The sequence below is a fragment of the Leuresthes tenuis genome, unplaced genomic scaffold (genome assembly GCF_036924035.1).
Source record: "Leuresthes tenuis unplaced genomic scaffold, fLeuTen1.0.hap1 SCAF_6, whole genome shotgun sequence".
Classification (NCBI taxonomy): domain Eukaryota; kingdom Metazoa; phylum Chordata; class Actinopteri; order Atheriniformes; family Atherinopsidae; genus Leuresthes; species Leuresthes tenuis.
In genome coordinates this window covers 23,837,575-23,850,613 of record NW_027325360.1, presented here as the reverse complement: position 1 = coordinate 23,850,613, position 13,039 = coordinate 23,837,575, and the positions used below count along the sequence as shown (strand labels likewise).

At 40.4% G+C, this 13,039-nt stretch overlaps 1 protein-coding gene across 1 annotated transcript; it reads left to right on the top strand.

Moving 5' to 3' along the window:
- The first annotated feature begins 409 nt into the window (after window positions 1-409).
- Window positions 410-10,983, top strand: angptl2b (angiopoietin-like 2b). Its single transcript, XM_072388341.1, has 5 exons — window positions 410-1,056; window positions 5,527-6,413; window positions 8,443-8,636; window positions 9,567-9,837; window positions 9,943-10,983. The coding sequence occupies exons 2-5, from the start codon at window positions 5,552-5,554 to the stop codon at window positions 10,140-10,142; spliced, it is 1,527 nt and encodes a 508-aa protein (XP_072244442.1). The 5' UTR covers window positions 410-1,056; window positions 5,527-5,551; the 3' UTR covers window positions 10,143-10,983.
- Window positions 10,984-13,039: the final 2,056 nt, after the last annotated feature.

The following is a 13,039-nucleotide window of genomic DNA, read 5'->3' as shown; positions in this document are numbered from 1 at the left end:
GTTTCATATCCTCTTGACCACCAAAACACAAATACACAAGTATGTACAACACCCTTTCGAAGTAATGATGTAATCATCCTCTTGCAAGATTTAGTTCACTGTGCAGAGATCCAGCCTCTCTAAGACATCTCACCTCCAGGCTATAATCCTGGGTCGCACACCCAGACCAGGTCTTAGTCAAACACCTGGTTCTAGTTCCCATCTTCCAAAGGGCAAGTGGTCATTCCTGCCCAATTATGATCTGATCAGTATAACATCCTCGCTGTCCACAACCAGAAAAAAATGCAACCCTAGCCAGAAATAGTGGTGGTGAACCTGTGGCAAGGGGGTGGAGGGTTGGAAATCTGAGTAGTGTGTGGGTGTGTGCCTGTGTGTCTGTGAGTAACCTCTGCTGTGCATGCTTGTGGATCTCTTTTGTGCCACGCGGAGGAGGGGTGGAGAAAGACGGCTGCTTTAAACAAGAATGTGTTCGTTTTAGGGGAGAGGGGGAGGCTCTGCCTACCGAAAAACTGCTCGAGCATTTTTCATCATGTAAAAGCACCAAGGAGGGAGAGTGAGAGAGGTGCAGTTGAGAGAGACAGCCTCTTTGAGCTGTGAGGCAGAAGTGATGGATTCAGCCCACAGAAAAGTGACAGTCTTCTCCTAACGGGCCACAGGCAGCACACAACCTGCCCTGGACTCACAACGTTTATCAGGAAATTACCTCCACCATCCAACTCCAGCTACCAGTAGTCTCATCAGAATTCAAACTTTTCTAAAGGATTTAAGAATAACTTCCTCAGAATTTATGGAAGAGTTTCTGAGAAGTTGGGCTTTTGTTGAGCAAATGACAGTCAATCAATAAGAAGCTTTAACAGCCTACTGCTTCTCCAGTACTGGAATGGACTAAAGTGATAATAAGAGACTGACTGGACAGGCTGAGCGCAGAAAGTGAGAGAAGACACAAGGGTCAAGGTTTCACACTTGGGATGACTTTTTACCAGGAGAAACTTCAAACATCTTTGGCAGGAGGGCAAGGCAACTGAGGGAGCCTCATCAGCACTGTGCAGTTATCTAGTAAGCATTGAAAAACCTTGTTTTCTTTATATATTGATGTGATAGCTTATTTTTCAGAGAAAGTTCAGGTGCATGTTACATTAAGTCACAAATGACTTTTTACTGCCATGATTAATCATCCACACTTGTAGCTATAAATTTACAGAGGAAATGATGACCTCTGTTGAGGTGACATATTTTGTTGGTGGACTCAGTCAGCCCAGTGCACTGAGATGATCATGTTGCTTTGCTCTCTGAAGTCACACTTTGGCTATTCCCTCTCAAGCTATCTCAGCTCCACACAATGATTATGATTAATCTTAACTGCTGCTGTTGTCATACAGCATCTGTTATCTGACTCACCATTTGGTACAAAAGACTAATTCTACTTTATTCTGACTAAATGAACTGACTTAGACAAACACTTTTGGCCAAGGAAGCTTATTTTAGCAGAGGGAGTTGATAGAAAAGAGATTCCTCTACCACCCTCCTGCGCTGAATTCTAAACATGTAAAAGAAAAGACAAATAAGTTGTGAATAGGGTCCATAGAATATTTTATGCTGCAAGATCTTTGAATGATTTCTTTTTATTATCTAAAAAATGACCCATTCACTTCTAGAGAGGAAATAAAAGATAACCTTACAATGGAAAGCAGACAGCAGCTTCAGGATGTTCCCCTGGAAGCAAAATGACAGGGACGCTGGCAGTTGAATCCCATCTTTGTTTCTGTTGCCAGGGTAGTGTTTGGATAAGGGGGCTTTGAGGTACAATGCTGGAAGTTATCGGAAAAATTCCCCAAGACCCCCTGTCTCCCTATCTGAAGTCACAAGTAAGGTATAGAAAAATGCATCATTCTGCAAGAGAGAAACAGAATAAAAAACTACATTTGAAAGAAACTATTCTCTTCGACGGACAGTCAAAACAAATGTCTGTTACCACCAAACTGAGACTGGTTAAAGTCAGTCATGTTTCAAATATCAAGTTAAACACAAAGATTACATGCTTGGGGAAGAATTGGATTACCCGCAAGGTAAAGTAATAGTGCAAATTACCACGAGCAAATTGAGTTAGAATCTGATCCAACACGTATTGGGTGTCATACTTAGTTCTCAGCTGAGCTGGTGCTAATTTGAACAGCACAAAGCCTTTCCACTAAGTGTCCTCCTCATTCTGGCTACTGACAAATGAGGTGCTGTGTAGTTGTGTTGTGATCTCCTGTAGTGGATGATGATGTGATAAAGAGCATTCACACAGAAAGAGCGTAGAGCACTAAGAACGACTTGGGTCGGTAAGTATGTCTTATAGGTGCAGCGAGGATGAGGGAGGTGGTGGTCCCGCATCTTGAGGGTCCGTCTGCCACTGCCATTGACTCTCCATGTGAGTATGGCAGCTCACTCTAATGAGGTGACGAAGAATGTGAGGAATGCCATGCTCACGCTCAAATGAGAAGGGCTGGGGTGAGAGACGTGAGCTAGTCTGAGCAAAGCTGCCCACCTTCTAATTAATAATGCGCTGAGCATGACCAAAAAGACTTGAGCGCGGTGCTGGTCAGAGACACAGTGACTTACCCACTACACCAACCTCTTATGCCTAATTTAACACTGAGTAACATCCAAAACAAGAAGTCATGTAAACACAGACTTACCACCTAAAGACAGAACATTTTGGTGTGATGCAGAAAGTCATCTACAAAGGCTGCCAATCATATCAAAATGAGGAGTTATTCACCATGCATCACTCAGTTATGCTTATACCCCGAGCAGATCACACATATATAACACTTCAACACCAGTTAATCTCTGCAGCTGTTGGCCGGTCAAGCAAACCAATTTTAAGACAATAATGAGCCATGGGGGCTGTTAACAGCAAAGAAGGAGGTGAAGGCTCTCTGTTGTTCCCTCTGGCAGACTGTGGATGGGTTAATAACAGGCTCTCTCTACCGGGGCAGATGGGACTCTCTCTGCTCCCTGGGAGACAGAGCCCAGCAAGTGCTGTTATTTGAAAACACACAAGAACGAAAAAAACACTTACAGACACGCACATACCGCTTACACTTACAAACACATATTTCATAACAAGCTGCAAACAGTTTCCCCTCAGCTTTGAAGTGTAGTGAAGCCTAGAGCAGGAGATTCCAGGCTAACGACATCCAAAATGGGACTCCTCGGCAGCAGGGGCAAATCACACAGCTTTTCTCAGAGACAGAGCTCATGTTCCAGGGGAGAAACCACAGGAGCCACTGGCCAAATACAGTCATCAGCACATTAAAAGAGACAGGCTCTGAGCTGCTCTATTATCTTGGCGTGGGATTACTTGTAAGCTATCATTAGTGATTTCTTCAATGAATAATTTAAGACTCTAAAAAAATTATTACAGTGATAACAGCAACTGTAACTGTGGAACCGCAATCTTAGCCTCAATTGGTATTTGCAGAGGTGACATCATACAGCACAGGCTTTGTTGAAATGAAAAGTATTATCACAGATTTCAGACTGGCAGAACATAGATTAATTCATAGCCGCTACATCTCCTGAGGAGGGCCTTTAGGTACTGCTTTAGGGAAATACCAGAGACAATCAGGCCTTTGTTTCTTCTGAATTATAAGCTTCTTTCTGCTAAGGTAAACAAAGATATAAGAAATGCAGCAAACAAGAGCAGCTTATACACAAAACCTTTTCTATGCAAGTTTTCCCCAGTAAGATAATGTGTTCACACAATCACTTCGAGACAGATACAACCAGAGGGGTCATTTTTGCCTGGGGTCATATTCTTGGAGTGCTGCATTTCTCTTCTCCATGTCTCCACTTAATGTGTTGGCCGTACGCCCGGATTAACGAGCCAAAAACATTTCTGACTTTCTTTCGGGCTCAAGATTATATTGTGGCTAATCTTTCACAAAAAGGTAAGACACAACTAATGTGAAAGGGACGCACATGTTGGACTGACAATCCTTATGCAGCTCATGCTCAATCAGAATATGCCTCTCTATAATACTTTATGATTAGACAGGCCCCTTTGGACTCTGGAGAGGTGTTACACAGGACCTCGCTGTAATCCAATATGCAGCAGCTTTCAATTAAGGTATCCTGGGAGGTCAAGGCCTTGTTATCCTTACACATTAGTTCTAGCAGTCAGTGGCATACCCTCCGTTTGTAGTAACACAACAACGTATTTAACAACTGCCTGCAATTATCATTTCTAATAAAAACAGAATATGATTTTGAGTACTAAAAGTCAAGCATCTCATTCTCCCACACTTAAAGAAAATTCTAGAATTTAATAAAAAGATCTTGTGATAAGGTAAGCATACCTGAATAGATGCTGGAACCTTCTCTCTCCAGCCCTTTTCACACAGTCGTAAGGCCACATCGGCCCAAAAAAAGATGTCCTCTCAACCTATCATTGTTTCTTTTTGGTAATCACATAGGTGACAGCTCAGTGCTACATCAGTGTGTGTACAGCATCACTGGTAAGAGGTGTCTTCCTCTGCGCTGGCTAATTTGTTTTGTTTGCCTCCTCTGCTGGCTGAGATGCGAATCAGGGACACATCAACTTTAATCCTCCATTCCTCCAATGTATAAACATGCAGGACACACACAGCAAAGGCCCTAAATGAGCTGGGTAAAAAGGGATAGTGATTTTATCAGGGATCAACACTGAGATTAATACTAACAGGGATGATATCATACAACATACCTTACTCTCAAAAATATCATCATGATAAATAAATAAATAAATATTATCTGACCATGTTTTCCTCTTTTGGAAAGGGCTAAAGACAGGGCTGATGCAACAAGATCAATATTCTAAACAGTACCTTGAATAGCATTGTCTGGTATTGTCTCAATTTTTCCATAAACTAATATGTCCAGGCCTGCAGAAGCAAACAGATATGAGTGTTTCTGTGTGTAAAGGACAGGCCGTGGCAATCATCCAAAGAGAACCTGAGCCAAGACAGCAAACTAAGCTGAACACTCTCCCAATAGCATTGCAACTGATTGGAAAGATCAGTGCCTTATTTAAACGAAAGAAAAGCTTTTTTTGACCTTTAAAACAACATGTGTGACTTTTTATAGTAGAAAGCTGATTTATACACGCCAGGCTCAAAGCTTGTTGTATTTTGTGATTTACACGTTAAAGCCAGCAGGAATACAGCTGTGTGTGGTTATATAAGTAGTGATAAAAACAACATAGCCACCATGAGATTTCTGTTTCATACAATTCAAATAACCCACACAAGAATGTTATTTTTTGCTTGACATGGAAAATTACAAAAGCCACAGTGATGTTCAGCTGGGCAAGTGAGGGTCTTCATTGAACTTATGTCAAAATAAGGACACTACCTAAAACTGACAGCTTTCGAATATAAAAACAAGAGAAAATAGTATGGCTTATAGTTGTCTTCTTAAACTCTACAAAAGTGGTTAACCTGTGGCAGGTTTATAATACAACATAATCATGCTCTCCATTTTCTTACCCATTCTCTTCAGGCTTTGGTGAGTTGGAGACGATCTCATGGAGCCCCCTTCAACGGTCCTGCTGGGGGTCCTTCTAGTTTATGGACTAGCCTGTGGTGTCCAGTCCGATAGGAGTCATGGCAGGGACAGGACCCAAGAATTTGGGAGCAGTGAGGATGGTTTAGAGAGAGAGTTTCTCTATGCTGGGAGAAGCAAGCGTGCTCCAGCTGAACAGCCACAAGACAAGTGTTCTTACACTTTCATCGTCCCTCAACAAAAAGTGACCGGAGCAATCTGTGTTAACTCCAAGGAGCCAGAGGCTATGCTGGAGAATCGGGTCAACAAACAAGAGTTAGAGCTGCTTAACGTTGAGCTACAGAAACAGAAGAGGCAGATCGAGACCCTGCAGCAACTGGTGGAAGTGGATGGAGGTATTGTCAATGAGGTTAAGCTTCTGAGGAAGGAAAGTAGAAACATGAACTCGAGAGTCACTCAGCTGTACATGCAGCTGCTCCATGAGATCATCAGGAAGAGAGACAATGCATTAGAATTGGCCCAGATGGAGAACAAGATTCTGAACCAAACCTCTGAGATGCAACAGCTCACCAGTCGGTACAAAGATCTTGAGCACAAATATCAGCACTTGGCTTTTTTAGCCACAAACCAATCAGCTCTCATTGCCATGCTGGAGGAGCAGTGCCAGAGTCGACCTCCTCCTCGCCGTGTGCCTGTCCCTCAGCCACGGCCTCAGTCACCTCCACCATCACCACCTGTCAGCAAACCTCACCAACCGCCTGTGCTTCCACGTATCAACAACCCAATCAGTAATGAGATCCAGAGTGATCAAAAGTCTCTACCACCTCTTCTTCCAACAATGCCCGCTGGTACACACAGCCCATCAACCACTGACAAACCCTCGGGTGAGTCTAGGTTCAATTACAGCATTCTTTTTGATGTCCTCTTATCAAACAAACCAGTTTCTATGTCAAACACTAGTCCAAAACAATAGATTGTGTGTCACAGCTGCTTAATCACCACTCACGAGAAAACACTATATATGCATTCTTCCAGAGAACTCATTTGAATATATCCCACGTATTCCCAGAGCAAAGAGCTAAACTTTAGAACAGTAAAGCTGTTGTCTTCTTTCTTTTTCAGATGCATATCATCTAACTGCCATGGTTTCAAAAAACAAAAAAACTGAATAGTAGCAGAGTAAATACATGTGCCTAAATGGATAGCTGGCCTTAAGCCCAAAGATCTTTAAACACATGTTAGTAGATCTAAAAACTGATGTGAAAAGGGTTTTGCATGGCTTATTACTGTTTCTTTTTATTAGAAAACTATGCTTTGGTTATAAACCGTGGAAAAAAAGTACACACCATTTCCAAGAAGACTAGTGGGAGCTTTTTCCATTGACATTTTGCACTACCGCTTGCCATGAGAACAGTAACAGTTGTACGGATTGTTCGAAAGGAGGCAAGTAATTTCCTGCCTACGGCCATGCAACTAACCCCCCCCCCCCAAAAAAAAAAAAAATTACACGAATCGTTACTGTAGCACAAAAAGAGAGCTTTACAACATGCAAGTATATAGTGAGGAATAGATAGATGTGAAAAAGAAACAGAGAGAAAACACGAAGGATGGAGTCTACACAAAAGGGGAGGGTGTAAGGAGTACTAACAGAAAGAGATACCCGGAGTCAGTGATGTCATTTGTTCCAGTTCCACTAGGGAGGAATCAGTCATATGTTCCACCAAAGGAGCAGACTTTATCAGGCAGAACAGAGCAGGCCAGGGCAGGGCAATTTTCTGGCTTATATCTGCTCAACAGAGACATTCCTGAGAGTAAATGGATGGCTGAACAGGGGCAAAGAAACAGATATCATTCAGAGCAAATTCATGAAGCCAAAAGCAATCTTTAAAGCACATGTAAAATGAGTATTTTGTTTCTCTAACTGTATGCTTTCACATTCTGTTCTCTCTTGCAAACTTTTGATATTCCCTCGCTATTACCACTATATCTTAGTGTAAACCCCTTTTACCTTTCAATTCACTCTTGCTGTATTAACACTCTGTAACATATGCCATTTGGCAAACCACACCAGTGTGAAATCTTGACAACGTGAACACTAGCACAACAAATTTAAGCAAGGGAGTCTTTTAGCGGTGTCCATATCTGCCATTGGAGTTTTAGGTAAAATCAGCAAACATGCAGATAGGTTTCAGGGACTTTCACCATGAAATCCAATGAAAAGTTCACAAAATTCATAAAATCTCTGCAGAATGACTACCGTTGCTGGTGAATGATAAAGGGTTGCCACTGCACATTTGTTGTTGTAAGACAGATTGTTTGAAAACATTGATTTCACAAGCATTACATTTCTATACATATCTTAATCTTTATAAATACTGTTGGGGCTATTTTGGTATATCACAAACCTCATGAGAATATCTGAAACAACCTTAGTAGACTTTTTGGAAAATGTGTAAATGAGTGTAAAATGCAGATTTACAATCTTAATTAGGCTAATCACAAAAGATTGCAAAATGTCATTAAAGAGGTAAGCATGATTAAATTGATTCTAATCTAATCTAAAACAGAATAAGAAGGTTTAAGTGAAATAACAATTCTGTACTGTTCATCATCATAAATGACTAACATTAGTTTCTTCTGTTTTCTGCATCATTCAGTAGTCAGGATTCCCTTTGCCCTCTTGCCAGTGTTTCTTTTGGCTTTGCAGTCGACAGCCATTTCCCTTGCAAGAGGAGCAGCCAAAGTCAATCTTACTGTTAGAATGAGCACTTTTGCTGAAAAATGGGATTCCCTATAATGCCTCTTTGTGTCACGTTGGCTTTTTTCTACTTCTTATCTTTATTTACAAGCTACAACTGCAATTCACAGAGTTTTACTTCTTCCATATGGTTTTGTTCAAATTTGCCTGTTTAGGTCCATTTAGGGATTGCCTGCAGGCTCTGGAAGATGGCCACACTGCCAGCGGCATGTACCTGGTGAAGCCAGAAAATGCCAACCGCCTCATGCAGGTGTGGTGTGACCAGAGACATGACCCAGGCGGCTGGACTGTGATCCAGAGACGGGTGGACGGCTCTGTCAACTTTTTCAGGAACTGGGAGACATACAAGGTGCGACAACCTCACACCAAATCAAGGACCTCATAGTCTGGAAGGAAGCCGGTGGCTTATGTAAGGTGTTTTGCCACTAACCAGATGTGAACAACTAATGAATAGATTATTGTTCAGCTTTCAAAGCATCTTATGTAGTCTGATGTGGTACCTGCCTCAGTTACAGCCTTGTGACTCATTAATTCCAACAATATCCAATGGTTTTGTGAAACTACCACACACTATAACATAAATATGAGAATAAGTATGAGGGCTTAAATGTCACACTAGTTGATTTATTAGTAATTCTGATGTGCTGGGGAGGAAAGAAGTCCTCTTCTCAGAAAATTGCATGGGAACATATCTGTTAAAGGGTTATATATCATTATATTTTCTCCAGGGGGAACTGTTTTTCTTATTTCTTGAATGGGAAACCCCTCCTCAGGGTGAGTGAACTCAACTGGTAAACTTTGTTTGCAGGCCAACAATCCACAGGGGACCTGATTACAGTTTAGTTTAGAGATATTTCCAAAACTTCTGCAAAAACTTTGAAACCACATAAATATTTCAAAACATTTTTGCACATTCAGTGCAAAGGGAGTGTTTTCGTTATCCAAAGGACCACAAACCAACTTACAGTATGAGCAGAGCCAAATCAAAGCAATTTCTGACTGAAGGGAATGCATCCTGCTGGGTTTTCAATGACAAAATAACAGAGGAAATCTGGACACCTGATGCAAGCTATAACATTGACTCAGCTGGTCAATTTATAATAATGTTCCTTGACGATAAACAACCCCATGGAAGAACTAAAACTCATAATTACCTCCAGACCATTAAGGACGAACTTGAATCCTCCCCAAAAACATCCAAACTCACTGTTCAAAGCTTTTCAGAGAACTTTCAGAAAGGATTTCCTAATCGTACTGATAATGCTTTTCTTATTCACAGCAAGGGTTTGGTAACATTGATGGCGAGTACTGGCTGGGTCTGGAAAACATCTACTGGCTGACAAACCAAGGAAACTACAAACTACTGGTCACACTGGAGGACTGGTCTGGCAGGAAGGTGTTTGCAGAGTATGCCAGCTTCAGAGTGGAGCCTGAATCTGACTTCTACAGGCTAAGGGTGGGCCGTTACCATGGCAACGCTGGGGACTCCCTCACCTGGCATAACGGCAAACAATTCACGACACTGGACAGGGATCATGATGCATACACAGGTAAAACCCCCAGCAATGAAGGGAAGACTTTTTCACAGATTGACAAATTATTCCACTATGTTCATGCACACTGTCTGACTTGAATTTATTTCATGAAATCTCTAGGAAATTGCGCCCACTACCAGAAGGGAGGCTGGTGGTACAACTCTTGCGCCCATTCAAATTTGAATGGAGTTTGGTACAGAGGAGGACACTACCGCAGCCGTTACCAAGATGGAGTGTACTGGGCAGAGTTCAGAGGAGGAGCTTATTCACTGAAGAAAGTAGTGATGATGATCCGCCCTAACCCTAACACCTTCCACTAATCCTCCAAGAACGCATACTGTAATGCATCTCTCAGAAAAAACTAAATACTTTATATCCTTTCTGTTACATTAAGTGGCACCAGATCAAGTCAGATGACAAAGAGAAAGATGATGCTAAAAGTGCAATATCAAAACATCAGGGTCTCCCCATTTAACAAATCTGTGCGCTGTGTCTCTGTTGTCTGATTGTTTTGCCCTTTTTCATATTACACATGTAAAGATGTGCCTGTTGCTCTGAAGTGATGCTAAATACACTTTGGTGAACAGGAAGTTGAAGTGAGTTTGCTCTCATTTGATCTGAGTAAGTAGCTCTGCAATAGGAACCGTGCAGTATATATTTGGTAAATAACAAACAAATGAAGTTGACAAAGGAAATATATCCACTGACTGTCATTCAATTTCATGCAAAATACATTTTCAAATGTGTAATTTACACAAACAGAAACGATTGTAAATTTATAATGCAGTCTTGATATTCTGGCCCATTTTAGCAGTTACAGTTGTTTCTAAACCGAACGTGTCATTACAAATATTGTATGTTCTTAACAGACTGTTACTTTTGGATATAAAATAAATGCCAAAAAAAAGGTTTTAATCATTTCATTACCGAATTTTAAGTAAGTATGTTCTCTTCTTCTAATACCTTTTGAAATTGTGAATTGCTCACGCAGGTATCCACTAATTTGCTTGTATCAATCAAGCACTGTATCTACTGTATAAATTGAAGTGGTTTATTGATGTTGATAGATCCAACACATTGCGTTTGTACATAAGATGCTTGTAATATAATGTATTAAAACTTGTTAGGACACTATTAAGTTGCATAAAAATATGTACAGCCCGTGTGTTTCTTTCTCGTGTCTGTCGGTAAAGCACACGTTGAACAGACTGAGAGGAATATTATTTGAGCTTATACTGCTGGAAACATATACTGAAGGAACAACTAGATCAACCAATTTTTTTTATAATGTGTTATTGATACCACCCACCACGCTCCATCCAAAAGGGGATGAATACTACGTTTTCAATGTAGCAGGCCTAGTTGAATCCAACCAGTGGCCTTTTGTTGCATGTTTTCCCCTCGTCTTTCCTGTGTGCTCTTGACTCGCACAGATAAGGGACAATAAAGCCTTGTACAAGGGTGACAAAAACAAAGGGTGTGTATACATTTGGAACAACATGAAGTACCCCTGAATCTTATGCATTCACTAACGATTCTTAATAAATGTGTTTTATCTACATAACACCAATACACAACAAAACTCCAGTTCAAGGAACATGACTTAGAGAAACCGTTTCACACATGAACTAGAGGATTGTAAGACACAGCATTGTTCATTGTTGCTTTAGTACATCTCCTCAGTTTGCAGTAGGCTAGAATATTGCTAAATTTATGTATTTACTGCAACAATTGCAGTATTTTGTTTATAAAACTTTGAAAATGGCAGGTGAGTCTTAACCATAATAATGTCTGCCACGTCATAATAATCTGTGTGCCAATATGGATACGAAACATATTTGCATGTATCTGCAAAATTGTCAAAAGATCATTTTATAGGAAATTCACACAAGGACTAAACTGGACATTTCCCCAACTTTGTACTGATTTTAAGTATTTATTGTCTCACATCCATCTAGTTTGTTCTGACATTGTTTAGCACATACACATTCAGAGCATGTGTAAAAACTGTTTAAAACTTTTTAAAATCAGTCACTCAAATTAACTACATGACTTGTAACTCCAATTCTGTTATTAAAATGAACTTTTAAGCATATTCTGAGCAAAACATGAATAAATGGGAATCCTATTGACAATGATTATTGCACTGTTGTGACAGTGTGATACCTTTGTGCTGTAACTGAAAGAAAAGTATTATATACATATCAATTGTTTTCAATTTGCATGGAAAACACAAGTAAATAGATATATTCTTAAAGCACAGTATAAATGACTTATAAAGAAATAAAAAAAAAGAATAATCAAAAAGTTCTACAAGAAAACATCAAAATTTCAAAAAATAAAAGGAAAAGAAATGACACTACTCCTCATTCATGCTGCTACAAATAAGTGCTCAAATACTCAACTAGCATAATAGAGATGGCGTACCACAGATTGACTAATGAAATATGACAGGCAAATAAAACTAATGCATCCAGCAGTCCTTCCACAGACAGCAGAAACCTCCTTAATTTCCCGACTTGTCAGTGAGACTTCCAAATACAGCTGGAAAATGAAGCAAAAATGTCTTAACACTGTAATTGACCAAACTCCATTAATATGATATTTTCAGACCAAACAGAACAAAACATGCCATGTGGCATTTAAATTCCCATGCCCCAAGGTTGACTATCTTTACTTTGGCTGCAGTGTTTTGTACAGCCAAAGTAAAGATCGATGCTTATGTAATAGCAGCCAAATCACTTGTCCCATATTAAACTGACAAACAGTGACTGTTAAATCCAGCCCATCAGTCAAAGCTAAAAGTCTTTCTTCTGCATCACAAAGATGCTTTGGCTGGGACTGAGGAAGAGATTCATCATTGTAACTGTCACTCTTTTCAACTGAGTTTTTACTAAAGATGGATGGGATACGACAACTGCATGCTCTACCAAGTCATTCTATCTTATCAGATACAACGCTTTTTATAGCAATTATGACTTAATACCAGTTCAAGTCTGCTTTGTCTATTAACCTAATCGTGGTAAAACAAAAGATGGTGTTTCATTGGCTCCGTAAATAGAGACGACAGACTCCTTGGATGCCATGTATGTCTGAAGACTCACCACGATGGAAAACCTTTCAGTAAGGGTGGCCTGTTCAGTCCCACTCCTCAACCAACATGGAAAACCCTGAGCTGACACAGTGCTCACTCAGCACAAAAAGAACCACATTTCCT